At 58.4% G+C, this 27,876-nt stretch overlaps 1 protein-coding gene across 2 annotated transcripts; it reads right to left on the bottom strand.

Annotated features, from left to right (window-relative positions):
- Positions 1-289: 289 nt before the first annotated feature.
- LOC149989995 (filamin-A) lies at positions 290-26,508 on the bottom strand. Of its 2 annotated transcripts, XM_090265725.1 has the most exons (48): positions 26,440-26,508; positions 22,889-23,368; positions 19,563-19,811; positions 19,345-19,442; positions 19,077-19,224; positions 18,448-18,566; positions 18,266-18,343; positions 18,014-18,176; positions 17,692-17,892; positions 17,005-17,142; positions 16,796-16,919; positions 16,543-16,679; positions 16,241-16,434; positions 15,962-16,075; positions 15,733-15,876; positions 14,872-14,995; positions 14,629-14,789; positions 14,454-14,544; positions 14,197-14,366; positions 13,819-13,936; positions 13,461-13,723; positions 12,643-13,240; positions 12,375-12,548; positions 12,135-12,297; positions 11,898-12,058; positions 11,634-11,804; positions 10,522-10,645; positions 10,276-10,432; positions 9,456-9,645; positions 9,277-9,300; positions 6,701-6,948; positions 6,498-6,593; positions 6,216-6,318; positions 5,988-6,128; positions 5,746-5,874; positions 5,375-5,548; positions 5,116-5,277; positions 4,817-5,020; positions 4,588-4,740; positions 4,356-4,478; positions 3,983-4,249; positions 3,717-3,854; positions 3,405-3,520; positions 2,740-2,872; positions 1,848-2,024; positions 1,452-1,670; positions 1,164-1,367; positions 290-801 (listed from the first exon to the last, which is right to left on the bottom strand). In XM_090265725.1, exons 2-48 carry the CDS (start codon positions 23,259-23,261, stop codon positions 614-616), a joined length of 7,944 nt encoding a protein of 2,647 aa, XP_090121851.1. In that variant the 5' UTR covers positions 23,262-23,368; positions 26,440-26,508; the 3' UTR covers positions 290-613. The 2 variants fall into 2 exon arrangements, with proteins under 2 accessions (XP_090121851.1, XP_090121852.1); XM_090265726.1 differs by lacking the exon at positions 9,277-9,300 and having other exon boundaries at positions 26,440-26,507.
- Positions 26,509-27,876: the final 1,368 nt, after the last annotated feature.

Genomic DNA, 27,876 nt, shown 5'->3' with positions numbered 1-27,876 from the left:
TGGTCTGGCCTTTCCCTAGAACAGTGTTTATTCCTGGTGTGGACTGGGACACATTTCCTGTTCTGGGGGTGCTACACACCCACTGCCCTGCATTGACCTGTACCCAGGGAGGCAGAGGAGGCAAGAGCAGATGGGACCTCTTGGAGTCAGGGGGTGGGGGTTAGCAGGAGCCCCTAGGTGCCAGAGCAGTGGGAAGGGGGGGCCAAGCCTGGAGATCCAGTAGCCTGTGGCCTGGGCCCATGCTTCCATCTACCCTGTCGGCACCCTTGTAAGAAAGCTAGAGCCACTCTCAGGAGAATGAAAGCTGAACTTTATTCTTCTTGGATAGGGCAGAGAACTAGCAGGTGGTCGTGCACAGGCCCCCACCCATCACCCCTCCCAGAAGCAAAGAAGACAGGTGGAGCCACCAATGGCTCCCTCTGCTCGCCTCTCTCCTTTGTCCAAGTGGAAGCAGGTGAGCGCAGGGCAGGGCTGGCTGCAGTGACAGGGTGGCCAGGGCTGGCCAGGGATCCAGGGCTGAGGAGAGGAGGGGGGCTGCTTGGGAAGGGAGCAGGGGGTGGGGGCGGGGGGCCACTTCTGGTCCTGGGAGTTGCCACTGGCACAGGCACAGAGCTCAGGGCACCAGGACACGGTAAGGACTGCCTGGGATATGCTCATCACCCCACTTGACAACCAGCGTGTACTCCCCCTTGTCCTTGAGCAGGTAGGAGACACTGTAGAGCCGGCTACCCACATGCTTCACCAGGATCTCCTCACATGGCGTCCTGGGACCATGTACCCCCACTAGCAGCATGTTGTTGCCTGGCGGGGGAGGGGGGAAGTGGCCTCAGTCCCAGAGCAGGTGGGGCTAAGAGGTAGCCAAGTCCCCTATTTTTAGCTGTAACTACACTGACCGCCCCGCCGCCCCCCCCCCCCGTCCTGTCCTGTATCCTCCCCTGTCCCCTTTGCCTGTTCCAGGGTGACAGCTCTTTCTAAAGAGCTTCCAGCACCCCTGCCCCCACCCCAGGCCAGCACAGGAAACTCTAGCTCCTTCAAAGCACCGTCCTGAAGGGTAGGGGAAAGGGCAGGGAAGCCCAGATGGGAAGTGGCTCTAGAAGTGACAGCCACAACACCAAAGGCATTCCCAACCCCTCAACCCCCCTTCCTGTGTTCCAGGCACCCACCTGCTTTGCTGCAATCCACTGTGAAGCTGCTCTTCTGGCCCGCGTAGGCCTTGCTCAGCCCCAGGCCCTTGGCCAGCACCTTGCTGGCATCAGTGGGACCTGGGCCCAGGGTGCCGTGTTGGGCGACACTGGCAGTCTTGGTCAAGGAGTCCACAAATACTGATGATGTCTCATGGAGGCTGTGGTTGCTGACAAGACGGGGACCTGCAGGGCAGAGCAGGTGGGGCTAAGAGTTAGCCAGAGTGTCAGGTGCTGGGTTGGGCACCAGCAGTCTGGTGCGAGGCTCACCTGTGACTTTGGCCTTGAAGGGGCTGCCCCCAATGTGGTAGGGGCCACCATATTTGATGGAGATGAGGTAGCTGCCAGGTACCATGGGGGTATAGGTGACGCGGTAGCCCTCAGGGCACTCCTGGCAATCCATCTTCACCTTGGAGGGCCCGTCGATGGTTACCGACAGGGCACCAGCTCCCGCATTGCTTGTGTTCACGATAAACTCAGCTGGGCTCCCTGGGGGCACAGTAGGTCAGGCAGAGCTGGTCTGGCCCGTTTCCCACCCCAAGCCCCCAATCCCCACCCCAGAGAACAGCTTTATCACTCCTGTGTGCCTTCTGTTGCCACTGAGATCTTAGAGAAGGGGCCCTAGCAGCTGTGTCCATACACTGAAAGCCACACCCACTGACCTACCTGTGACACCACCTTCCAGGCCAGCTCCATAGGCAGACACCAGGCCTGGGTCCCCTCCATGCCCAGGCTCCCCAACTCGGATCTTGAAGGGGCTTCCAGGGATGTGGGTGCCATTGAACTTGACATCAATCAGGTAGATGCCATTCTCCCGTGGGATGAAACGCACGGCGTACTTATCTGAGAAGCAGAGGGGCATGCTGTGGACCTGGGGTCCCTCCTCCAAAACAGACCAAGTGGCATCTGTGAGGAGCTTCCCTTGCCCACCAGTGTGAGTCCAGCAGGTCCACGCAACTCACTCAGTTTCTTCCATGGACCACGCTGAGCACTCACACCCCACAGCACAGATCTCCTAAAACCTGAGGGGTGAAGCTTCAGATGCCCAAGCAGCCTGTTGGGACTCTATTTGGACTGAAATCCTTCACAAGCAAAACACTGCCTCTTTAGAAAGGTTATCGTGAATGCTATGGCAACTGGGGCTCAGAGGCAGACAGGAACTTGCTTGAGGTCCCACAGCTGGGAAGGGGCAGGACTAGGCTGTGAGACTAGTCCAACTTTGCCCAGCACTAGCTCTCATCCTTTCCCACCCCTGGGTTGCCCCAGGTCTGTCTGTAAGTGCCATGCCCTGGCTAACGGGGCTGGACTTGAGGTCTCTCCTTTGAGAGACTTCATCATACTGCCTGCAGCCGTGGCTGCTGAGCCAGATTCCCAAGTAGTGGCAGGGTTGCCTGGCTGAGGGAGGCCAGGTATGTGGGCCCTGTCTTGGCTGCTTACAGAATCTGTACCTTCCTTTCATACTTTCTGCCTGCTTCCATTCCAGCCAGTTGGACAGGCCCGCTGCTCCCAGCGGGGCCAGGGCAGGTGGCTGGGCAGCCGGGTAGGGACAGGGCCTCACCTTGGTCAATCTCTGTGACATAGCACTCCTCCAGGGCTCCAGAGGGGCTGTGCACCTTGGCATCGATCGCCCCCTTGGCCCCATTCAGGCTGACTGCAAAAGAGGCTGGCTGGTTGACCTTTAGCCCTGACTCCTGGAAGCACAGCACACGTGGTTAGACAGGGCAGCCAGGGCGAGGGAGGGCAGGGCCCCGGAAGCAGGAGGCCCATAGGGTTGCACTTACCCATCTGGCGTCCAACTTGGTTTAAAGAGGGAGAGCCATTGATTCTCGAGGGGCAGCAAGCTACAGGCACACGCCCCCGCCCCCAGACCCATGTGCTCTGCAATCACACACCTGGACAACATGAAGGGAAGGCGGCCCCACCCTGTGGCCAGCAGTCAGCCCTTGCAGGCTGTCCCTCTTTAAACCTCAGCCCTGGTGCTCAAGGGGCACAGGCTTCTGTTCAAAGCCTTTAGACCTGAGACACGAGAAAAACTCCACACGGTGGGCAGGGGTGCTTCCTGCCAACCCCAAGCGTGGGCTGTACCCGGCCAGAGCAGAGGCCCGGTGCCCTGAGCTGGGCTGGGCGGGTCACTCAGCACAGGGCTGAGGCCTGCTCTATGCAGCGGCTCTGGTCTGGCCGGGCCCAGGAGCCCTAGGCGGGCGGTTTCTCTCAGTGCCTCACCTGAAGACTAGAAACAGTAAGGCGGCGGGCGTCGCCAGACGGAGAAGCCACAGGCACCACGAAGGGGCTGTCGGGGATGTGTTCCTCGTTGAACTTGACTGAGACCTCGTAGTCACCTGGGCAGGAAGAGCACAGAAGGCATGCTGGGAGACCCCCACTTCCAGTGTTTCAGCCTCCAGCCTCCTACAAACAGCCTAGGTGGCCCTGGGTCAAGGTGGGGGGTGGGAGCTGAGTGGGGCTGTCTGCATAGACCCAGACCAACACCCCACACCGAGGCAGTGCCTCCCCTGACCCCAGCCAGGCCCTCAGTACCTGGCTCCTGGACCACATAGGCCACGCCACAGGAGCCGTCCTTGCGGTCCTCGAAGGAGATCTCAGCCTTGCTGGGGCCCTCGACAGCAATGGCCAGGCCCCCAGCACCAGCTTCCCTAGTCCAAATGCTGAATTCAGCTGTGGGAAAGCAGTGTGTCCTCATGGAGGGCTGCAACCCCTGGCCTCAGCCCCCTCAAAGCACGGCTAATCTTCCTCAATCCCCACCCTGCCCAGGAGAGCAAGAACCTGGCAGAAAGCAGGCCTACCTGGCACTCCAGCTTCAGCTCTCTCCAGGCCAGGGCCCCCTGCACGGACCTTGTGGGCTCCTCCTTCCCCAAGGGGCCCCACAGTGAACTGGAAGGGGCTCCCAGGCACGTGCTGGCCCTTGTACTTGACGCTGACTGTGTGCATGCCCATTTCAGCAGGCACAAAGCGGATGCAGTACGTATGGTTCTCCCCTTCCACAATCTCGGCTTCGTGGGTCTTGCCCGATGGGCTGGTCACCTGGGCTGTCATGTCCTGGATGCTAATTTCTGTAGGTAGGCGATAGCCTGGTGACCAGGAGCTCCAGGCCCCACCCTTCTGCCTGGGACCACCAGCACTCCCCAGGACTCTTCCCTGGCTCCCTATAGCTCCTACCAGGGATCTTGAGGCTGAGGTCACAATGGCTGCCAACATTGGCCACTGAAGGGGCCCGTCGCCTGCGTGTGATGCTCTCTTTCACCCGGCCCTCGCCTGTCACCTTCACAGAGAAGGGGCTGCCTGCAGGAAGAAAGCACAGTCCATACCCCACCCAGGTTACATTCTAGCCCTGCAGTGTCATAGAGAGGGTTGCTTAGCCACGGGACAGATGTGTCTGTGCTGCACTCACCAGGCACGTGCTGGTCAGCGAATTTAATGTTGATGATGTAATTTCCAGGCTCCGTGGGGCAGTAGGTGACCCTGCATGTGCCATCCTCCAGGTCCTCTGTGTTGATGTCCACCTTGCTGGGACCCTCAATGGACAGACTGAGCCCGCCGTAGCCTGTAGGAGAGACATTCCTGACTTAGGAAGCCAAGCATAGTGGTCTCACCTTGGCTGGCAGGCTACTGCCACTTACCAGCATCACGGGTGTCAATAATAAACTCTGCGGGCTCAAAGGTGTGGCCTTCATGGAGGCCCTGGCCTGAGACCCGCACACGGCTGGCATCCCCAATCTCTGACTGGCTGATCATCACTGGGATGGGGCTGCTGGCCACATGCTGGCCACTCTTCTTCACATGCACAAGGTGCTCCCCTGTCTCCTTGGGCACGAAGGAGATCCCTGGGCGCAGAGCAGGGATGTCAGTCAGGGAAAGGCGTGCCCCCCCCACCCCAACCTCCCTCCTTTCCAGAAGGCCCTGTCCCTCAGGCTCTTACCCACATGGCCATTGCGCAGCCGCTTCAGTAGACAGGGTTCCTCCCGGCCCGAGGGTGGCACCACAGTGGCCGTCAGCAGGCTGAGGTCCGTCTCCGAGATATTGATGGGGATGTCAGCAGCAGAGCCCACCTTCAGGTGGGACATGCGCATAGAGTCATCGCCTGGCAAGGGACAGTCACTGAGTGTCTAGGAGCAAAGAGAGAACTGCACCCACCTTGCCACCTGTGTTCTTCTGTCACTGTTCCTAGTGGCACCCACCTGTGACCCTGGCGGTGAAGGGGCTGCCTGGGATGTGCTGGTCATTGTACTTCACTAGGATGCTGTAGTCGCCGGGCAGCACAGGCAGGTAGGAGACGCTACACGTCCCATCCTGATTGTCGGTGCAGCTGATTTCTGCTTTGGATGGGCCCTCAATGGCCAGGGACAAGCCCCCTGGAGAGAGTTGTGGGTGAGGGTGGGAACTATACCCAGGGACACTGCACTGATGAGGAAGAGCCCCAACAGGCAAGCAGAGGCCAGGGTGGCAGGGCAGGGAGCCCCGTCCGGGAGCATCTCTCCTGTGTCCAGCTCTCCACAGGATGAGGGCATCCCGCGGCACACAGAAGGTCAAGACTAGAGCTGCCACTCACCCTCTCCTGCATCCTTGGTGTTGACTGTGAAGACAGCAGGCTTGTTCACTACTCCGTGGGTGAGGCCAGGCCCGTAGGCGGTGACGTGGCCACAGTTGATGTAATCCACGTAGAACTGCAGGGGGCTTCCTGAGGCAGGAAGAGGGGCCATGTGGAATGGGGACCTTGGGTTGCCCACAAGGCCTCCCCCCAGGCCCGGGCCTTTATGAGGTAGGTGGTGGTGGCACACTGTAGGGACACACCTGGGATGTGCATGTTGTCGTAACGGATGTCCATCTCGTGTAGGCCAGCTTCACTGGGTGCGTAGCGCACAGTCACAGTGCCATCCTTGTTGTCGGTGATAGCTGGCTGTGCCACCTTGCCAGAGGGCATCCGCACCTCCCCTGTAGGGCAACGTGGCCGGGGTCAGGGCAGCCCATTGGCACACTCTGACCTCTGCGGCTCCCAAGCTCCTTCCTGTTCCCACTCACCAGTGATCTCGCCCTTCTTGATGGTGAAGGGGATGACAAGGTCGAAGGGCCTCAGGCTGGTCACATCCAGCCCATTGACGCCCACCATGGGTCTCTCTGGGGCCTGTAGCGGAGACAGAGGGCCCAAGTGAGGAGCTGTAGGAGCTGAGGGAGTCCCAAGCAGGAGGATTTGGGGTCCCTCCTCACATGTGTCAGAACAGGGCCTCACGGGACACCCAGCTGGCCAGCCCCCAAATGTCCCCTAGAGCTAGGTGAGCTGGCAGAAGGCAGGCCAGGCCATACCCAGGTTTGCTGGCCGCCCTGGGCATAGGTGTATGGTGGGGCCAGCTGCTGAGGCCGCAGTGGAGGCTGTGCCGTGGGCTGGTCCCCAGCCAGAGCCTGCAGAGCAACACACAAGAGCTGGAGACTCTGTCATCCATCACAGAGGAACCCCGGGGGGACAGAACAGGTCCCACCCAGACCCTTCACCCCCTGCCCCTTCTGACCGTCACTTGGAAGGGGCTGTTGGGTACGTGTTCGCCGCCAAAGCGCACACAGATGACATATTTGCCCGGCTGGGGGGCTGTGTAGAAGATGTCAAAGGTGCCATCCTCATTCTCTACCACATCCACGTCCACCTCGGAGCCATCGGGTGTGCACACGGTGCAGGTAACCTTGCCTTTGCCCGCAGCCTTGGTGTCCACAGTGATCACTGTTTCCTCCCCAATCTGGATGGTGGGGCCGATGCCAGCACCTGGTGGGGTAGGGCAGGTCCCCAAAGGGAGGCCAGTGCATGAGCTTGGCACTCAGGCCACTCCCATCTGCCTGCTGCCCGCCCAGGCCTTTTACTGCCACCACCAAGCACAGCCAGACCTCCCGCCCCTGCCCCCCAAGCTGGGACGGTGAGTAGTTTCTCAGAAGGCAGGAAAGGTTCCCTTGAGCCACCTCAGGCCAGGGAGTCCTGTCTTGGGAGGTAGCCCCCATGTGGAAAAAGCCCAATGGGTGGCACCCAGGTGTTTGGGAGGATGGGCGGGCCTGGAGGCCCATGAGGCCGCTGCTGCCATCAGGGCACAAGCGTTTGCTGCCACCCCGCCTGCCAACTCAGCCTCAGTTGGTGCCGTGGACCATGCTGACCAATGCCAGTGCTCTGGCTGGGCCCAACAGCTAGCTGCCTTTGCCCCTGCGGCCTGGCCCCGGCCCCCAGAGCTGTGTGCGGACGCAGTGAGGCGGAGTCCTGCTGCAGTGTGGGGGAATGTGATACTTGCCTCCCCAACCCCAGGCCTGAAGGGGAAACTGGAGTTTCCTGACAACTGAGAATGCTTGCTCAACCAAAGGCTCGTGACGAGGGGCAGCTGGGCATGGCCCGAAGCAGGCAGGGAGCTGGGAGCAGGGAAGCAGGGAGGCAGCGGGGTTAGCACCCTAGCAGCACAGCGCACAGGCAGTGGCAGCACCCAGAGGGAAGGAGGACAGGAGGCCCAAGCCACAGCCACCGCCTCTAGGTTGCAAGGGCAGAGCAGCTGAGCAGCCTCCAGGGCGCCACAGTGCCTGAGGAAAGGGAAGGGACAGTGACGTTAAGACCTGGGCTCAGCTGTGGAGGCTCGGGGGGTTGTAGGCTGTGAGGTCTTGAAGTAAGAGGTAGGCTGGCTCCTGCCAGGGAAGCCACCAGGAGCATGGCACCTGCTCCAGGGCTATGTTCCAGGGGCCCCCCAGCCAGCCTGCCACTGAGCTCCCCTATGGCCAAGGGCTCCTGCTGCCCAAAGGCTCCATGCTGGCCTTCCCCAGCTCTCCTGAGCTCTAGACCTGGCCCCCTGATGTCCACTACCTTGGGAGGCCCTCACCTCATACCCATCCATACCTGTTCTCCCCAGCTGGGAACCTGAACCCACCATCTAGCTAGTGGTTTGGACCTTGACCTCACAGTTACCCTCGAATCCCCACTTTTCCCACCCAGCCCATCAAGCAGGTCTCGGCTGCTCCATCCTCAAAGTACACAAGTACACCCCCCTCAAGTCCCATTGCCACAAGCCTGGCCCAAGCTGCCCTTCTGGCTGGTCTAAAAGTGACTTCAGCTCTCCAACTGGGCTCTCCGCCTCTGTTCTGCACACAGTGGCCAGGTAAACTGAGATCACTTCCTCAACCAAGGCTTGACCCTGCCTCTGGTCCCCAAGGCCTTGCCCACTGCCCTAGGCACACATGCCTATCACCCCAGATCCCAGGGCCTGCTCTATGTGGCAGATGAGCCCGGGCTGCAAAACCCTAGTTACCCCTAACTCCTGCACTGGCTGCTTCTCCCAAGCTCCAGGCCTGCAGCCTTCAGAGCCTCCTAAGTAGTCCCTGACTCTTATTGGTGCCCCTGGCTGGGGCTGGCTCTCCCCTGCCACGCCACAGTAGGAGAACCTCCATGCCTGGTTGGGGACCCTCTGAATAACGTCACTGCTGGGGGAATAGGGGTAGGGAAGAAGGCAGGGAGAGCGGGTGGGCCACTTAGTGCACTTTGGGGCTCTGAGGCTGGGCCAGGCCCCGCCATGCTGGCCGCCCAAGCAGTTGACGCTGGTGCTACTGCACTACCAGCTAGCCCCACCCGCTCATGCAGGCTGCACCTCCCCCGGCCCGGGACACAGAGGCCCCTGGGAGGTGGGGATGAGGGTCTGTGGATCTGGCCAAGGCAAGGGATTCCCGACTGTTGGGGGGAGACCCCTTGTCCCCTTAGCCAATGCAGGAGCCCTTGACACGGAAGGAAGAAGCAAGAAGGGCCTGCCGCCTGCCTCCAGGGCTTTCCTAGGGTGCCAAGATCCCCAGACCCCAGAGCCCCAGTGGGGTGCCTCTCAGGGTGCACCTCACCCCAAAGCTCTCAGCTGCAACCCAACTTCTCAGACGGGGAAAACAGAGGCCCAGAGAGGGGAAGGGCCGGAGCACTCATGCTCAGCTCCGGAGGCCTCCCTGGGCCCTAACCCTCCAGCCCCCCACTCTGTCCCTGCCAAGAGATGCAGCTGGAACTGTCCTGGGAATCAGCATGGAAGAGGAAAGGAAGCTGCCCTCTGGGCAGGAGGGGCATTGGGAGTGGCCCCGGCAAGCAGCTTACCTAGCCCGTGACCTCCGATTGACACTGAGGTGAGAGGGCAGAGAGCAAGGAGAAAGGTCAGGTGAGTCACTCAAGGGGGCAGCCCCCACTCCCACACGCTGCCCCAAGCAGCGAGCCCTTGCACACAGGCACACCCAAGCCCCGTGCTGACAGCCGTGGCCGATGGCGGGCTGGCTCACCTGTGACCGTGCACTTGCTGGCATCCCCGGTGGGCACGGCACGAACACGGTACGGGGAGAAAGGGATCTCATCACCGCCATACTTGATGAGGATGGTGTAGCGGCCTGTCACATCTGGTACATAGGCCACCGTGTACGTGCCGTCATGGTTGTCTTGGATATGCGTCTTCTTAGGCTTGCCTTCAGGGTCCTGTGTGTTAGAGCACAGGGAAAGGAGGTGGTTGACCTAAGCCTACCCAGGCCCAGGATTACCTCAGGCCCTCTCAAAGGAGCAAGTGTCAAGCGCTGCTGCTGCAGGGACACCCGCCATAGCCCAAAATAGCTGCTTGCATCCAGCACTACGCTTTACTTGAGAAGTCCCAAAATGCTCAATGCTCCCTGCCCCCACTTAACAACAGGCAGGGCCAGGGAGCATGGCACCCATTCGGCTTTATCCCCATGAGTACCTCTCGGCTCCCATCTTCCGCCCCAGGGCCTACCCCAGCACCGGAACTACCCTGGAGGATGTCCAAGGCCTTAATATTTATATGTGGTCCAGGAGAATGTTACAAGTGGGCAAGCTGAGGAACTAAGGGCTTTGGTTTTGGTAATGTGCTCAAAGTCAGGAGTGAGCTAGTACGTGGATGGGGAAGCCTGTGCCTATCATCATCATTCTAGACGCAGGAGACCTGCCCTGGCTGGCGTGACCCCCAAGGGAGATGTGTACTGCTCCAACTGCAGGTACACGGCTCCAGCCTGGGCTCCTGTCTTCCCTTGCCTTCCCAGTGCCTGGAGTGGCAGTCCATCAGGGCCAGGAAGCTGCCCAAGGCAGCCAGCTCACCGTGATCTGCACAGCTAGCAGGCCTTCTCCTGCATCCTTTGCATCAATGGTGAACTCCACAGGCAGGCTGGCGGGCACGCCGGTAGTGTTAAGCCCAGGGCCACTGGCCTTCACCTTGCTGGCGTCGTGCGTAGGAAGCACCTTGACCTTGAAGGGGCTGTTTGTTGGGCCAGTGTGTTGTGAGTGGTTAGGAAGGCTCTTGATGTCGTCTGCCACCCTCCACCCCAGCAGTAAGCTGCCTCTTACCTGCGGGGCACCTCCTCCTCCCCATACAGCACAGAGATGCTGTAGGGCCCCTCACGGCTGGGCACATAGTTGACGGTCTGGGTGCCATCGGCATTGTCCACCACATCCACTGGCTCCACCAGGCCTGGCCCCAGTCCCAAAGACAGAGCCTCAGACCCACCATACTGGATGGCTGGGGCACAGCCCTGCACTCGGCCCCCACCCCAGGCCTAGACCTCACTTTGCCCTTGTCTGCCCATCCCAGAAACGGCCTTGAGTGAAGTGTTGAATATGGTCGGGGACGCTGAGATAATTCCAGCAAGCAGGATGAATGGCCAGTACGCACGGAGGACTGTGGCTCGCTCAGACCATCAGCCCTGAGCAGCGCAAGCACCTTCCTTTTATTGGATTTTACAGATGTGCTAATCAACAGGGAGGGTCCAGGAATGAGCTCACAGGCACATCCCGGGAATGATTACAATGTACTTGAAACTTACAACAGAGGAAGCTTAAAAGGTCAACTGAAGAGAAGGCTTCCTGACAAACAAGTCTATATATCCTCTATAAGTTCAAAAACAGAAAAACAGAAACCCAATCATTTATTCTTTTAAGACTAAGGAACGGATGCACTGTTCAGAAAGCAATCAAGGTTAAACACCATTTGTACTTAGTTTTGTCTGATTTCCTTATCAACACCAGGGAAGATGGAGTACTCAGCAAGATTCTTTTTAAGTCATAGGATGTCTTTAAGATCCTGAGGCCTGAGCAGTCAGAGACTGTCGGCACCAGCGAGTCCAGCTCGCTGCTCGGATCCTTAAACACCTGGACCGAGAGGCATGCAAACATACCTCAAATCAGAAGTCTTGATTTCCAGCATCACTTGAGCCCTTGTGACACCAGAAACTGATCTGGGCGCCAATTTAGACCCTGGCCCTCTCTCCTCCCTGCCACATCGGCTCAGTGTCCAAGTCCTGTCTGTCCTACCTCCTTCTGATCCCATCACACAAGGCTCCTCTATCAACTGCCTGCACACCTGCTCCAGTCTCTGCATGCTGGGCCTCTGCTCTCCTTCCCCTGCCCCTCACAGGACCGTGACCTCCCAATCTCCTGCTCCTAGGTGTGTGGACACTCACCTTTGGGTCCCTGCACTTTGACCTGTAGCGGGGCCACACCAGCCTTGCTTGTATCTACCTGGAAGGACTGAGGGAGGTTGGCACGGACCAGGCCTGGGCTCAGACCAGGCCCAGAGCACTTGACCTTGGACGCGTCTGTTACATCATGCACAGGGACCTTAAAAGGACTGCCTGGGTAAGGGGCAGAGAGGTGGAGTCTATGTGAGACAGAGTGAAGGGTGAGCAAATGGTCCCAGCCCAGCCCCAGCTGACCTGTCTCCTCACCTGGCACTTGGTGGCCGCCATAGGTGACATTAAGGCTATAGGTGCCAGCCTCATAGGGGATGTACTCCACCGAGCAGCTGCCATCCTTGTTATCCATGCAGGACATCTTGGCCTCAGAGGGGCCCTCTACAGCCAGGCCTAGGCCCCCCGTGCCAGCTCCCCTGGTCCAAACAGAGACCAGTTATTCCCAGGGTTTCAAGGCCCATTGCGGCCCCTGCCTCCTGGGTGCTTGCTCACCTGGTTTCTACAGTGAACTTGTTGGGCTTGTTGGTGGTGCCACTTTGGATGCCTGGTCCATGGACACGCACTCGGGATGGGTCACAGCCCTCGGTCACGGGCACTTGGAAGGGGCTGCTGGGCACAGGGCTACCATCGTAGGTCACATCCACAGAGTGGAGTCCTGGAGGATGGCAAGCCAGGTAAGGAGCCCAGGCTACCCAGCCATGTCCCATATCCTTTGGGAGCCCCAGCACATACCCTCCTCATAAGGTGTGTACTCCACTTTGTATGTGCCATCGCCACAGTCCTGCACATAGGTCTCAGTAAGGTTGCCTGACGGATTGGCCACACGAGCCTTGACATGTGGCCCTCCAGTTTTTGTCAGAGCCCGGGCATCCACACTGAACTCAGTGGTGGCCTCTCGGAAGACACCTGCAGGGGGCAATGAGGAGGAGGCATGGGGCTCCAGGGCCTCTGGGGGCCCTGGTTGCCCCCAGCCCCCTTGTCTCACAATAGGGCCTCTCACCTTGGCCCTCGATCCCAGGCCCATAGCACTGGACACCTGAGGTGTCTACTGCGGGTTCCACCTGCAGCTTGCTGGGGAAGTTTGGCACAGGCTGGCCACCATATTTGATGGTGACAGTGTAGGCCCCAGGGCAAAGGGGGATGTAGGTGATGGTATGTGTGCCGTCGCCGTGGTCCTGTATATGCACCTCGGCTGGCAGACCCGCCTCAGAGCGGATCTCGATGGTCAGCTCTGCACTGCCCGCGCTTGAGCAGTCCACATGGAACTGGCCTGCCTCACCTGCAGTGGCCCGTTCCAGCCCTGGGCCTGAGCACTTGACCTTGGATGGGTCAAAGCAGGGAACCACGTGGGCCTTGAATGGGGAACCAGGGATGTGGGTGTCAGCAAAGAGGATGTTAATGTTGTAGTCCCCGGGCTCGGTAGGCACATAGGACACAGAGCATGTGCCATCCCCATTATCCAGGCACTCGAGCTGGGCCTCACAGGGGCCCTCCACTGTCAGGCCCAGGCCGCCCGTGCCGGCGCCCTTGGTGTCAATGGTGAAGCGGGCAGGGGAGCCTGCACTGCCTCCCTGCAGCCCCGGCCCAAACGCCTTCACCTGAGGAAAGAAGGGCAGGTTCAGGAGCTGAAACCACACCACCTCCCTGGCCTTTGACCCAGATCCCCACTTCCATCTACCTCCCTCTTATGCTGGCTTCCCTCCCCTATGAGACAGGGGCACAAGCAGGTCTGGGCAGGGCCATGGGTCATAAGGACAAAAACAATAAAAGGTGAGGGCCTATCTGGAAAACATGGGGTGGCCCCCATACCTCAATTACCTTACTAGGCTTTGTGGGAGGCACTGCTTCCAGAGGAAAGGGGCTGCCAGGCACAGGCACACCATCGTAGGTCACCTCAACCTCGTAAGACCCCTCCTCACGAGGCACAAAGCGTATGACACTGTTGTCAGCTCCCAGGCCCGGCTCCACCTTGCAGGGCACTGATGCACCCGAGGGGCCCACGATTTTGGATGCCACTTTGCCTTGGCCACCAGCACCCTTTGACTTGACTGTGAACTCCTGGTCTTTGCCAACGTCCACCTCTGTTGTGATGACAAAAGGGAAAAAAGATTGACACTTAGCCCAGTCAGCTCCTGGGGCATCCTCAGTGACTGTGACAAGGGCACCAACTACTTACTCTCTCCTAGGCCAGACACCTTGATCTTGTTGAGGTCCAAGCTTGGAGACACCCCCACCGAGAAGGGGCTCTTAGGGATAGGATCCCCTCCATAAGTGACACTGACGCCCACTGGGCCCTGGGAGAGGTGCAGAAGGTTAGAATTATAGGTCATGACCCTGGTCTCCCCGGCTTCCCCACTTAGGATGAGGGAGCGGTCAGACAGACACTGGACCTTCTCTTCCACCCCTGGACTTCCACGCCCACTGTCTCTCAGGTGGGAAATAAGAGTGGGCAGGGAGCCTCCTGGAGCAAATCACCCAGCCCACTGCTCAAGGAGGCCCATGGACTTGGTGGATGTAGCAAAGGGATGAAGGTGCAGGAGGTTAAGGTAGCTACCTGCTGTACAGGAGTGTACTTGACCGTGTAGGTATTATCATGGTGGTCAATGATGTCCACGTCACGCACTGCATCCCCCTTGGCCAGGCCTGAGAACTGGATGTCCAATTTGCCTTTGCCAGCAGCTTTGGCATTGACTGTGAAGTGGGTGGGCTTGCCAAGCTCAACACCTAAGGAGACAAGGTGACCATGTAAGGGTATTTTGTCCCAATCTCCCTCGAGGTCCCTGACCTCTTCAGAGGGTGGTTTATCCTTACCAGTGCGGCTGAGACCAGGGCCATCGGCCTTCACCTTGCTAGCATCATGGGAGGGCTCCACCTTGACCCGGATGGGACTGGTAGGTGTGGCCTGCAGTGAGTGGGGGGAGAGGACTAAGAGAGAGCAGCACCCCAACACTCAGCAGTGTTAGGGGTAGGAAGCAGTAGCACCTACCTGGTCAGCAAAGAGGACCATGATGGTGTAGCTGCCAGCCCCACGGGGTGTGTACTTGACTGTGAAGGTGTCATTGTCATTGCGAATGATGTCAAAGTCGATGTCGGCCTCAGTGGGGCCCACCACACCGGGGGCACACTTGATGCCAATGCTGACATCACCTGCAATAGGGGGTGGAGGGGAGGCTGGGACCTCATAGGGATGCCCCACCCACTTTTCCACCCACCCAAGGCAGGGCCTTACCTTGGCCAGCCTCTGTGCAGTCCACAGTGAAGTAGGTGGGCTCATGAGCCTTGAGCCCTGTCTTGGCCACTCCTGGGCCATACACCTTGACCTTGTTTGGGTGGCTGCCGGCTCCCACGTTCACCTGCACAGAACAGGGTAAGTGCAAGGGCATGAGCAGCCTGGAGAGGCAGGGGTTCCTTCATCCACTGCTGGCTGGCATGCAAAATGGTGCAGCCATGTTGAGCGGTGGTCTGGTGGTTCCTTAAATGAGTAACCATAAAGTGACCACATGACGCTGCAATTCCATTCTTAGGTATCTGTCTGCCCAGAGAAATGAGGTCACTCGTCTGCACATTTGTACCCAAATGTTCATAGCGGCACTAGTCACAACAGCCAAAAGGTAAAAAATTCCAAAAGTCCATCAACAAATAACTGAATAAATTTAAAAAGGTGGTATAATCCACACAATGGAATATCATTTAGCCATGAAAAGGCAGGAAGTACCAATTCATGCTACCACACAGAAGCGTAACAAAAACATGTTGAGTGAAAGCAGCCAGACACAAAAGGCCAGGTATTGCATGATTCCATCTCTGGCAAATGCCTAGAACAGGAAAGCCCACAGCCAGAAAGCAGATTAGTAGTTACTTAGGGCTGCAGGAGGATTTGGGGGGTAAAGGAGTTTCTATTCAGGATGATGAAAACAATCTAACTTCAAGTCTAGGACTCAAAACTACTGAGCTGCTCACTTGGAATGGGTGAGCTGTTTAAAATGTATAAGATTCATGTTTTTATCTCATAGAGCTAGATACAAAACGAACAGGTGCCCTAGGAAAATGTGCCAAATGACTGTTCAAGGCCTGTGGAGAGTTGGCTCACCCGGAAGGGGCTGTTAGGGATGCTAACACCTCCCCAGGACACCATGGCTGTGTGCTTCACAGGCTTCCTGGGTACATAGGAGCAGCTGTAAGTGCCATTGCCATTGTCTTTGACTGATGCCTCCACAGGGCAGCCCTCATTGTCCTGAAAAAGTAGGAAGCCAACTGGTCAGCGCCCAGATCTAGGCACCTACCCACCCCCCACTCTGCGCCATGGGTGAGCACCCCACCTGCACTTGAACCCGGAGAGGGGCCTTCCCGCCGTGCTTAGCATCCACCGTGAACTCTGCTGGCTTATTGACAGCCACACCTGTCTTCTCCAATCCAGGGCCACGTGCCTTCACCTGATGGGAGGCCACCCAAATCTCAGGGGACCAAATACAGGCCACCGAGGACACAGAGTGGCAAGACACACTGCTGGGGATACCAGCCCAGGGCCTGGACCCCCACTCAACCCAGCCCCCAAGCAGAGTCAAAAGAAGGCAAGGCCAGAAGCCCATGCCCTTTACCCTGTCTGGGTGGAAGTCCTGCGGTGCCTCTCGGATGTCAGCCATGAAGGGGCTGAGGCGGATATCCTCGCTGTTGCACAGCACATGCACAGCATACTCGCCAGCCTCCTGGGGCCAGTAGCGCACATCACAGGAGCCATCACCCTTGTCATCACATTCAATCTTGGCCTGCGACGGGCCCTCCACCGAGAATCCTGACAATAGCCACCAACTCTATTAGTGCCCAAGAGCCTGGCAGGGGAGTGGGAGGGTGCTTGGCTACCCTCTGTCCCCAGGTGCTCACACTGTAGCCTCCAACTTACCGAGGGTGCCTACGTCGTCCCCGATAGCCTCCACTACGAAGTCTGCTGACTTGCCAACGACACCACCCTCTAGCCCAGGACCCCAGGCCCGCACCTTCTGATTGCCACACTCGGTGCCCACCTTCACCTCAAAGGGACTGCAGAGAAAGAGCCACACAGAGGGGTGTTGAGGGACACCACCCTGGATGTGTACCACCCTGAGCAGAGGGGTGGTTGTTCCACATTGGCTCTGAGCACTCTGTTGGGGCCTCACCTGCGCCCGATGTTCTGGCTGCCCCAGGTGATCGTGACAGTGTATGTGCCGGGGACCATGGGGTAATACTCGAAGCCATAAACACCATCCCCCAGGTCCTTCTGTTTCACACGCTCCTCACCCTCTGCCAGAGACAAAGGAGGGCCTCAGGCCTGCCCAACAACAGCCCCAAGGCTGCCGTTGCCCATTTTAGATGCAGGCAAACTTACTTGGACCCTTCACAGTGACCTTCAGCTCCCCGCTGCCCGCACCCTTTGTGTACACCTTGAAGTCAGCAGTCTCCTTCACCCGTACGCCTTTGGGCTGGAGGCCCCGGCCAACAGCACGACAGGCACCCGGGTTACATGCTACGGGCAGAAGGTCCACTAAGCCACTGGGAGCTGGCATTGGTCAACCTCTCCCTTGCTTCCCACAGGGCTGGGCCATCAGGATGGGGGTGGGGGCTCTCAGAACTTGGCCCCAAGAGATAGTGAGGGACATACAAGAAAAAACTGAAAGGGCTGTGACTCCAGGACCTATGGCCCAGACCAGGATGTGATGGGCCTCCTCCCAACTGCCCCACACCATCCCCCATCCCTTCTCAGCCCTCCCCTCCCAGAGGAAGACAGATCCAAGTACCGTTGACCCTGTGGGCAGAGCAGAGAGCAGCAGGTTTCTAGACAGCTGGAGCAAGTTCTTCCGGAGGTGAAAGCGTGGAAAGAGAGATGGAGAGGGCGAGAGGAACAGGAAGAAGGGCTCCAGCAGGGGAGGAAACAGAGCTCACCCAGACAGTGGAAGCACAGAGACCCAGGGTGCCAGGGTAGAGAGGGTTGGAGTGGGACCCTCCAGTTGACCTTCCCATGGGAGGTCCCAGCAAGGCAGGGGGTGGGGGGATAGGGCTGCCAGGACCAGCCTACCTTGGCCAACAGTAACAGTGTAGGGGCTTCGAGGGATGGGCACACCAGCAAAGGTGACATGCACTGTGTGGACACCCTCTGTGGTGGGCTGGTAGCTGCAGCGATACGTGCTGTCACCCTTGGCCTCCAGCTGAGGTTCTACAGTGCCCTTCTGTCCTGTAGGGTCTTGGATCATGACCTCTACCTCACCTGAGCCAGCTCCTGCCACAAAGTACCAGCTTAGCTCCCGGAGCTGCCAGGCTGCTCCCAGGCCCCAATGACTCCCCAGCCCTCCCTACCCCTCCCCACCCCAGACATTACTGCCTCAGCAGCCTCCCCTCACCTGCTGTAAAGATCTCAAAGTAGGTGGTCTTGTTGGCAATGTTGCCGCTGGGCTCTAGGCCAGGGCCCTGGGCAGTCACTTTGCTGGCATCACCCTGGGACTTGTCCACATACACCTCAAAGGGGCTCTTGGCAATATGCTGGCCAGCAAAGAGCACAGTGACCTATGTCCAGGAATGGCAGACTGTGAGTGGGGTCGGGGCCATGCCACCACTGTCCCTGCCACCAGCCTCCCCACAGGCTGAGGGCTCACCTTGTGAGTCCCCGTCACCTCAGGGACGTACCAGACAGAGAAGGTACGGTTCTTGTCATTATTGGCGGTCACTTTTGCCTGTGGTAGGAAGGAACCCATGACACTTTGCTAAGAGTAGCCCCTCCAAATGGAGGCATCAGAGTACTCTGCCCTGCCTGCACATGGTCCTAACATGGTCCTACCTCCTCCTGGTGTCCAGCTGGGTCCTCCACGTATACCAGCACCTCTCCCTGGCCAGCACTTCTGGTCTCCACAGTAAACTCTGCCCGCTTCTTCACCATATTGCCTGTAGGCTCGATGCCTGCCAAGAGAGAAAGAGAAAGGCATGGGTTGCCTGATAGGGCCATTGCCTTACCCCTCTCCACCCTGTCACCCTTCAGTAGCATCTCCTTCCAAAGGCTCAGCACCCCTCAATGCTGTATCTGTGAGAAATGCTCAGAACTGGGTGATTCAATTCAGTGTGAACTCTGGTGCACAGAGCCTGGCCTTGGGCCCCAGCTGTACTTTTGTTGAGACAGGCCTGGGCCTGTTTTCTGGAATGCTCACTTGAGTTTGCCTGGGCCCTTGCTTTTGCAGGATACCATGGCTCAGTTTTGTCTCCACTTACAGTAAAGGGGCTGGGTCCTCCCTTCCTGAACATGCTCCACCTTGGGCAGATGGCTAGTCACAAATGGCCAGTTTTAACCAACTCTAACTCTTAGGGGGCATTTGATAACCTAGTTGTCATGTGTCTGAAGACTGCCGGGGCCCTCCACATTTAGAAAGGACAGTGTCCCGCACGGAGGTCAGTGCACAGGCTTGGCTCCCTCACCTGGCCCGTAGGCTCGGGCTTTCTTTGGGTTCAGTTTGGGCCTCAGGGGAGCTCCTGGCTTCAGCTTGGCCTTGGGGAACTGGGACAGGTAGGTCATGACGGAATGTTCATCCACATTGGGGTCCACAATCTCCTCGGGGGTGATCACCTGTCACAGGCAGAAGACAGGAGCCATTTGGCCTCCAGGCCTCAGGTTCCTGGGGTGTGACAACTCTCCCTACTGGGAGTGTGGCTCCTGGTAGCCCTGGGCATCCAGGCAGAGTTGTACCTGAGGGATGCCCAGCCAGTCATCGGCCTGCTGCATGGCCTCCCGTGCATTGTTCACAGGCTTGCTGGCATCCCAGGAGTCCCAGTCAGGACACAGGCCTGCGGTACAAGGAAGGCTGAGTATGGGGACCACTGCAAACCCTTGCAAGTCGTATCCACTGTCTTAATCATAGACAGACCCAGCCCCAGCTCCTTGCCCTCTACTCCCACACTCCTCACCCGGGGCACAACTATCAACAAGGGCACCCAGGGCCCTGCCACTCTGCCAGTCCCGACTAAAGTTGGTGATGGGCAGCTGTGGCAGCTTGTTCTGGATCCAGCCCAGGAGCCTCTGCTTGGGCGTTTGCTTCTTGGCTTCTTCATCCTCCTCCTCATCCCACATGGGCATGGAGATGGAGTAGTGCAGAATGAGGGTCCAGATGAGGCCCAAGATAAGCTTCAGGTTCCCGTCCACGATGGCCTTGCTATCTGTGAGGAAGAAGAGTGGTGATGTTAGGTAGCAGGGGGCCGACCCAAGTGTCTGTGTGCACATGTGCACACACAGGGCGTCAGGTAGCTCCTAGGCAGTGGGGAGTGTAGTAGCACAGGGGACCCCCAAGGAGGGAGAGGTCCTCTGTGGGGCAGGGTAGGCCCTTTCTGCCTAAGACCCCTAGGGGGGTCTAAGTGGTTTCAGAGGTGGAGACTTATGGGGAGAGATGAGACACCTATAGACATAGGGTAACAATACAGTTCAATGAGGGAGTGTTGCTAAAAGCCCTGGGGGACCAGAGGAAGAACTGATGACAACTATAAGCTGCAGGCAAGTCCAGGGGAGGCCTCTGGAGTGAGCAAGATGAGTGCTCTGCAGCGACCCAAGCAGGGATCCATTGCCCATTTCCAGGGATCTCTAGGAAATAGGCAGGAGGAACAGCCCAGCTCAGCCCAGCAGGCCTCAATGCCAGGGCCTCTGACCTGGTCCAGGCAGGGGAAAGGGGCTGTGACTGAGGAAGAGGAAGAGGAAGGCTGGTAGGTGGGGTGATTGAGAAATACAACTGCTGCCCCAGGGTGGGTGGGTTCATAGTATGAGACAAGGGAAGTGGAGGTGTTGGGCAAGTACCCTTTGGGTGAAGGGTGCCTCCCTACTCCCCACAGAACTGAGGTGGGAGTCAGGCAGCAGTCCTGGCACAGGGGAGGAGCTGAGAGTCTAGTGGAACCATCAGTTGGGCCGAATGGCCCTGACTCACTGGGACCCAGCAAGGATAACCTACCAGGCAGCATGACAAGCAGAACACATTCCGGGGGGCCCCCATCTCCCAGCCCGAGGAAGAAGGCAGAATCACTGAAGCTGGGCTAGCGCCCAGGGTCCAGCATGAGAACTGAGGTGGCAGAGGCCATGGGTGGGGTCCTCGAGTCCTGCTGCCTCAGCAGAGCCCAACCGGCTGCTGCCTGCCTTCCTTGCCACCTAACGGGCTGCTGGGCTTTGGGCGGGCAGCCACCAAGCTAACCACAAGGGAAGTGGTTAGGGCGGGCACCCTACACCCTGTCACCATAGGAACCCCTCTGGGCTCTGGGCCACACCCAAGGTTCTTCTGGGTCTTAGCCTCAAGAGGTGGGGGTCTGGGAGTGGGGCTCAGAAAAAGGTCAAGCTTACTAAGAGCTCATCTTTGAAATCCCTGCTGTGTCTCCAACCTATCCCCAATCAAGAGAAAATACTTGTCTAGTGAGTCAACTTGGGGGTAGGGAGAAGGTAATAGATGCCACCAAAAGGGCGATCAATGGCAGGTGGCCTCTGAATCCAGTGGACAGCACCTTGAGGACCAGCTTAGCCACTCAAAGTTGAATGGCCTCTCTGTTCCCAGACTGTGGTTGGTCAGGGTCTCACACCACTCCCTTGCACTGTCCCCAAATGGTGGGAAGGTGGAAGAGGGGGCTTCAGGCTAGGGGTGACTGGAAGGTTCGGAGAAGACCAAGGGCACAGGACCAGCATGGCTTCCCAACCGATCCCCATCCGCAGAGTCCTGAATCCAGCAAAACGGGCTTAAGGAGGCCTGAGGCCTGCTCTGACCCATGAGGGGACACACAAGACTAAGCTCATCAGCCCTGGTGGGTCGGGCTGGGCCCCGCCCTCTGGTCCATAGGAGGCAGGCCTAGGCCCTCCCCATTCCCCTCACAAAAGAGAGGAAGGACCCCGCAGGGTTGAGAGACTGGCTGGTTGAATGGCTCCGCCCCATCCCACCCCGTTTCCCCAGTCCCTGGGCCAGACTGCCCCCTCCCTCCCCTAATCACTGCTGCTTTCCAACATTTTTTTGCCTTATATGGCAAAGCTCTGGGAACTAGGTCTGCTCCAGCCAGCTCAGAAGAGAGAAGGGAGGAGGAGACCCCCCCCAGACAGCTGGGGTGTGGCCCGCCTCCCCACATCCGGTTGCCCCCCCACCCAAGGCTCAGAGATGACTCAGCTTGGCTAGAAAGAGGCTGGGACTGGGGGGTGGGCCTCAGCCTTCACAGGCATTCCAAAGAAAGAGGTGAGGCCCTTAAGACCTGCCCTCTGAGTGGTTGGAGGCACCTGAACCTTGGTCTCTCTTTTCTCAGGCTCAGCATGGACCATGCCAGGGCCAGCGGGACAACTGAAGGGCTCCCTTCAATCCTGAAGAAGGCTCATGCTTCTTCTCCCTCTGTTGTACATTCCCCCCAAGTCACCAATTCTGGTGTGTGTCCGAGTGGGTTCCATTTTAAGAACCAGGGATGCTGCAGTAGGACAGGTCAATACCAGCATCACCAGTCCAGTGACACGGACACTGGGCTGGCAGTGAGCCCAGCACACGCTGGAGTACCTCCCAACCGATTCCTGCATTCTAGATGCAGAAAGCAAGTCCTACATGGAAGCAAGAGTTTGGCCCAAGATCAACAGTAACTCAGTGTCTCAGTAGACTATAACCTAGCTCCCTTCACTGGCTGACACCCAGACTCATCTCAGGTGCTGTTTGGCTAGCCATGCTCTTCTCTGGTCTCCTACGTTTCCTGGGGGAGATATAAACGGGATTGGAGCCACCTCCAGTGGGATGGGATCCTCCAGGGCCAGAAAAAGCCGAGCGCCCTAAACAATGGAACCCACAAGCTCCAATTCCCTTGTTTAGGAACCACAGGGATGCCTGAAAGCCAGAAGGCCCTCTCCAAAGTGCTGCAGGGGACCTCCCCCTGCACAGTGATGGGACACTAGGCCCAGGGCCAGAGCCTGGCCAGTGCCCACCATCCAAGCACTCTCCCACAGCAATCGAAGTGGCGGGGGTGCGGCCTGAGGAGGATGTGAGATCAGCCTGGGTGCAGGCCAGCTGGGGCTCAGCAAGCGGGGGTACTTAGCGGTCCTGCACAGCAGCCTGGCCGGCCTGCCAGGGCGCCTTTGTTCTCCAGGCCTGCGCGGAGCTGGGAGGCCGCCCCCACCCCCAGAAAGCACCGCGACTGGAGGGGGGGTAGCTGGGAGGGGTCTAGCCAGGGGAGATGGGAAGACACGCGGAGCCCCAGTCTTCGCCCTCACCCGCCCCGTGCCATGGGGTGGCACGCGCCCTCACCGATGGACACGAGTTTGATGCTCTCGCGGTCCAGGAACTCGAGCGCCACCGATACATTCTCGAGCTGCATCTGGCGGAAGGTGGGCCTCTGGTTGTGCTTGCGGTGCATCTTCTTCTGGCTGAGCACCTCGAGCAGCGCGATAAGCCGCAGCCCATCACTCAGGTCCGTCTGCAGGTTAGCGATGCGCTTGCTCACGCATTTGAGGTGCTCGTTGCACCAGCGAGTGAACGTGTTCTGCTGGATCTTCTTCCACGGCGCATCCTCCGCCAGGTCCTTCTCGGTGGCCGGCATCTCGGCGTCTCGCGTGTCAGTACCGCCACCCGGAGCCGCGCCCGCAGCGCTCTGGCCCGCTCTGGAGTGGGAGCTACTCATTTTGAGGCGCGAGGAGCCGAGGGGCGGTGCTGCAGCCAAGGCGAGGGGACGGCCCTTTAATTAAAGTTGCAGGCACTCCGACAGCGATGCAGACAGCGAAGGTTGTGCTGCGGAGAGAGCGAGCCCTTTAAATGCGGGCGGGGGCGGGGCCACGACGGGGCGTGGTCGTGGGGTGGAGCTTCGGAGCCAGCCCACCCCTCCTCGCCTCACCCTTTGGAATGCCCCCCAAAGCCCCCGCCCAGGCCATTTTGAGCCTGCCCTCCCTGCTCCAAGGAGGTCTCGTTGGACCCCAAATGGGGGTAAGGTGTGCTCTAGCCCACGGCCTCAAGTCAGCACTACAAGAAATGCTCCAGCGAGGAAAAGCTGAGCAGCATCTGGCTCTGGACCACTTGGTCTCCAGAGAGCATGACCAAGCCATACAAGGGGCTTTCCTTCTCTATGGCCCCATGTGGGGGGTAGCAGTGGCTAGCCCTCCCTTAGTCACGTGGGCTCCATCCTCCCCCCTCCACCATCAGCCCAACCTTGACGCCACTCCACCCGCTTCCACCGCCCCCAGCCACACCCTGTCCGGTGCCCTAGAAGCAAGGGGAAGGGGCCCAATCCTAAGGGTAAGCCCTTGGAGAGAACAGGTCCCGGGCCAGGCGCTGCTGCATGCGCCACACCAAGGAAGCAGCCGCTGGCAGAGTCGGGACTGTAGACTGCCCTACAGGTTCTCTGCCCCAGTCCAGTCATTCCTCTCTGCAAGGCTCTGGCCTCTGCACCTGCGCCCATTGGTCCTCACCGCTTCCCTCCCTCCCTTGCTCCACCCTGGAGAAAATGGGGCACTGGGCCAGGAGGCTGACAGTACTCCAGGAGCAAGCAGTCTTGGAAGGAGCCAGGCGTGGCAATGGGCACTGGCAGAGGGCACCATGTGATGTGTGCACAGATAGCAAGTGTCCGCCTGGGGTTGCTGCCCACTTGGGCACTGGTGGTTTCCTCTCCTGCGTGAATGGCTCCTGAGACCAGTGTGACCCAGAAGGTGGCCAAGAAGGGGTCCAGGGGGGCCCTTCCAGACCCAGAGTGGTCTGCTCAGGGTTTCCAATAAGGCTTGGCAAGCTCTGAACACCTGGGTCTGGGTGGGCTTCAGCACTGTGGAAGTGCAATCCCCTGTCCCAGGGACAGGAGGCCCAAGGACTGAGGGGGGCAAACCATAGAAGACTGCCAAGACCTACCGAGGAGCCTGAACTGTGTCCCCAGGGCAATGGGGAACTACAGTATTTGCTCAAGTTTTTCTAGTACATAACTCTGGAGACAGTGAGGAGGCTGCTGTGCGGAAATGGAGAGTACTGCCACCTTCTTCAGTCAAGAGAAGCTAACCTACCTCTGTCTTCATTCCTAGAGTGTGCTTATTCCTCCCAGTCCCATGTACCTCCCCTTTCCAGGATGTTTCCTTCTTTAGGTCTCTGTCCCTCCTGCTTGATTCTTTGAACTGCAAACTAGTCTTAAGTTATCTGCTAAAGACCAGTGGGACAGGAGGCCTGGTTCAGCCAGCATGTCATGTCCAAATATGGTTGACTCTTGTATGGCTAATGTCTGCATTACCCATGGTGGGGCTATCGTCCCAGGCGACATCTTCCCTGCCCTCCAGAATGCTCACTTAGGGGCTACCTGTCCCCCCACTGGCTTTCCTCACCAATAGTGGTGGTAGGGACTCCGAATGGCATTTTCCTATCTGAGGCCCACCTCCTGTGCACTCTCCCCTCTCCTGACCACTTTCAACCACATCTGCACAAAACTCCATATTACAGCGTCTTGGGACTTGGAGTGGAGGTGCGAGGGAAAGCTGTGAAGGGGGAACCCAGATGGACCCTTCCCTTCCAGGTCCCATTTAAGATAGGCTAAGTTGTCCTTTTGCTTCCCTTGCCCCATTGTAAATCAAGTTACCAAGGACAGAATGACATCAAGAATTGATTTCCTTTTCACTAAATGCTATCCAACTGGGTCATCTGTGTTCATTCCTTAATCTTCAGAGAGCAGGGAAACTGAGTCAGAGTAACTGACAGGAGTCAACTCTAACCGAAAGGTGGACAGAAGCTAGGTGTCCTGACTTCCAGCCCTAGCCTTTCCCTATTTGGGGGAGACAGGGATAGGGTTGTAGAGGGTTCTTGTCCCTAGGGGACATAGTATCACCACCAGATGGCGCCCCATCCCAAAGCCCCCAGATGAGGCAATCTTTGGAAGCCTAAATCCAGCTCTTTCATATTTTCCCTTATTTGGAGTACATTCTTGGATATTAGACACACCCCGCCCCCACCCCACCCCGGGCCCGGCCCTCCTACAGGGCGCTTCAGCTGGTGAAGAAAGCCTCTGAATGGAAGGGTGAAAAAAGACCCGGACTGCCAGGACAAGTACAGGTGCTGCAAGTGAGAGCACTCATTTCTTGAGCTCCCGCCTTGACCATTAAGTCTGGAGCATGTGCACGTGGGACTGCCAGCCCACTTCACCTACTTTTCTTGGACCTGGGAATCTGGGCACATTGCTGCTCACATCCTGGCTGGCAGTGAACATCCAGCTCAGAGCCAACCTGGGACAGGGCCCAGGGCCCAGCCCAGGAACCTGAACTGTCTGAGAAGATCCTGCTTTTTGTACCTGGCAGAAGCCCTGCCCTGGCCCCCATGCGGTGCAGCAGTCCTGGAACCAGCTCCTCTGTACCCAAGGCAGCTGGTGCCCTGAGGATTGGTGCCAGCGAAGAACCCACTGTTGCCCTCCCAGGGGGCACACTGGCTTCGAAGTGTTCTTCCATGTGGTCAGGCACCTTCAGCCCACACTATTTCTTGCTCTTGGAGCTATCCTTCCCAGTTCTGCAGTGGCCTGTTCATGGGCACCCACATGAGCTCATTCCTACCAAACGCTCAGACACCCTCTTCCTCAGAGACCCCATGGCCTTGGGCTCCCACACTCCTGCGTACAGACACAGCTTCGCGGGTTTGCTAGGGAAGGCAGCCTCTGGGTATCACACTCCTACAAGCAGGGGTCGCCTCCACAGCGCTCACGCACCCCAGGTGCACTTGGCTTGGACTTGGGTGCAAACCGGCACCTGTGTTCTCGGGGCTTCTCTGCTCGCCTTCGCTACCCCCGCCCCGAGTCCGCGAGCAGCGCGGTGACCATCCCGAGCGGAGCCCCGCCGCGGAGGCCTCACCTGCTGTCCCTGCGGGCTCCCCGCAACCGCAGGGTGGCGCCCGGCTTTCCTTCGCGCCCGCGCCCGGCGCCTCGGGGCTCCGCTGGCGTCCGCTGCGCGCCGCGCGCCTCTACGCGAATGGGCCGCCGCCGCCCGCCTTCTTGTTGGCCGCACCCCCGCCCCGCGCCCGCCCTGCGCCCGGCCCGTCCCGGCCCGGCGAAAAAGCCTTAATTGGTAAAGTCGCCCAAGAGCGGGGGAGGGGGCTGGCGGGGGCGCGTCGTGAGCTCAAGCACCCGGGCTGCCTGGAGACATTCCCCTCCTCGATGAGCTCATCGCCCATCAGGGGCCTCCGGGGTGATGTTTTGGGGGCAGGTTCGTCTCAAGATCCTGCAGGGTCTGCAGGGTCCTGCAGGGTCTGCAGGGCCCTGGTCTCAACACAGCCAAAAAGGCCACCTCCTCCAGGGAGCCATTCACAGTCACGGCCCTTGTCTTTGTCCCAAACTTGGGCTGGCCAGGCAAGTCAGATTCTGCCCTCTGGTGTGGAGGGAAACAATAGGCCTTTACAGGTGTCCACTGAACCCTTACCACCAGCAAGGCCCCAGTGAAGCAGGAACCCGAGCCCAGTGATGAGCAATAAGTCTAGCTGCCACTGATTTGGCCTCTGCTGGGTGCCAAACCTGGGAGTGGACAGTAGAACCGTACTGAATTCTTAGGAGCACAAACAGGCACAGTCCTGAAGCCTGGGAGTGCACAGTGAGGTGCAGTTAAAGAGCCAAGTGTTTGTAAGCTGGGTGGGCACAGCCACACCCTGGCACTGTCAGGCTCCCTGTTCCTCTTCTATGTACCCATTTCCTGGTAGCTTCAGATTCAGCTCAAATGTCACTGCTAGGAAGGCCACATAAAGTAGTGTCGTTTTAACATTTTGCCCACAATAAGAACTGTATACTTTTTATATCCTGAGCCAGTATGTGTGCGTGGACACACAGACTGACACAAATAACTGAAACAGACATTTCATAAAACTATTCTCCCATAGTATCTGCAAAGCGCTTTGATATTTATTCTATTCTACTTCATTAAAAGAGAGGGAGGGAAGGAGGGAGGGAGGAAGGAAAGAAGGAAGGAAGGGAGGAAGGGATAAAGAAGGGAGGGAGAGGAAGGAAGAAGCTTGGTCACACCTGCTAAATGAATTAGGCGATCTACAGTTTAACAGAATGGGAAGGCACTAATCACCCTCCAAGTCTCGCTTGTATCCACTGCTGCCTTTGCCAGCTTTGCTGGTATGACCTTTCCACCTTGACCCATGGTGGGATCTCCTAGTGATACCAGGGTTTCCATCTGTCACTGCTCCCTCTGGTGGGACCCCCCCACACACACACACCATTATCACTGCTGTGTGGGGGGAGTGGGCTATCATCACTTGATAAATAAGTGGCCTGAATTCAGGCCCATTAGGTG

Source organism: Furipterus horrens, unplaced genomic scaffold, assembly GCF_987537825.1.
Source record: "Furipterus horrens unplaced genomic scaffold, mFurHor1.1.pri manual_scaffold_55, whole genome shotgun sequence".
Classification (NCBI taxonomy): Eukaryota; Metazoa; Chordata; class Mammalia; order Chiroptera; family Furipteridae; genus Furipterus; species Furipterus horrens.
Note: the sequence above shows the minus strand (reverse complement) of the source record. Positions and strands in the feature narration are given on the sequence as shown.

What these genes read in the sequence shown, in the direction of transcription:
- LOC149989995 (XM_090265725.1), bottom strand. Translation starts at nt 23,261, where the DNA reads ATGAGTAGCTCCCACTCCAGAGCGGGCCAGAGCGCTGCGGGCGCGGCT. An exon ending in GAGGAGGAGGTGCCCCGCAG is followed by an intron (nt 10,433 to 10,521) that starts GTAAGAGGCAGC and finishes CCCAACAAACAG; the next exon opens with CCCCTTCAAGGTCAAGGTGC. An exon ending in AATCGGAGGTCACGGGCTAG is followed by an intron (nt 6,949 to 9,276) that starts GTAAGCTGCTTG and finishes CTACCCCACCAG; the next exon opens with GTGCTGGCATCGGCCCCACC.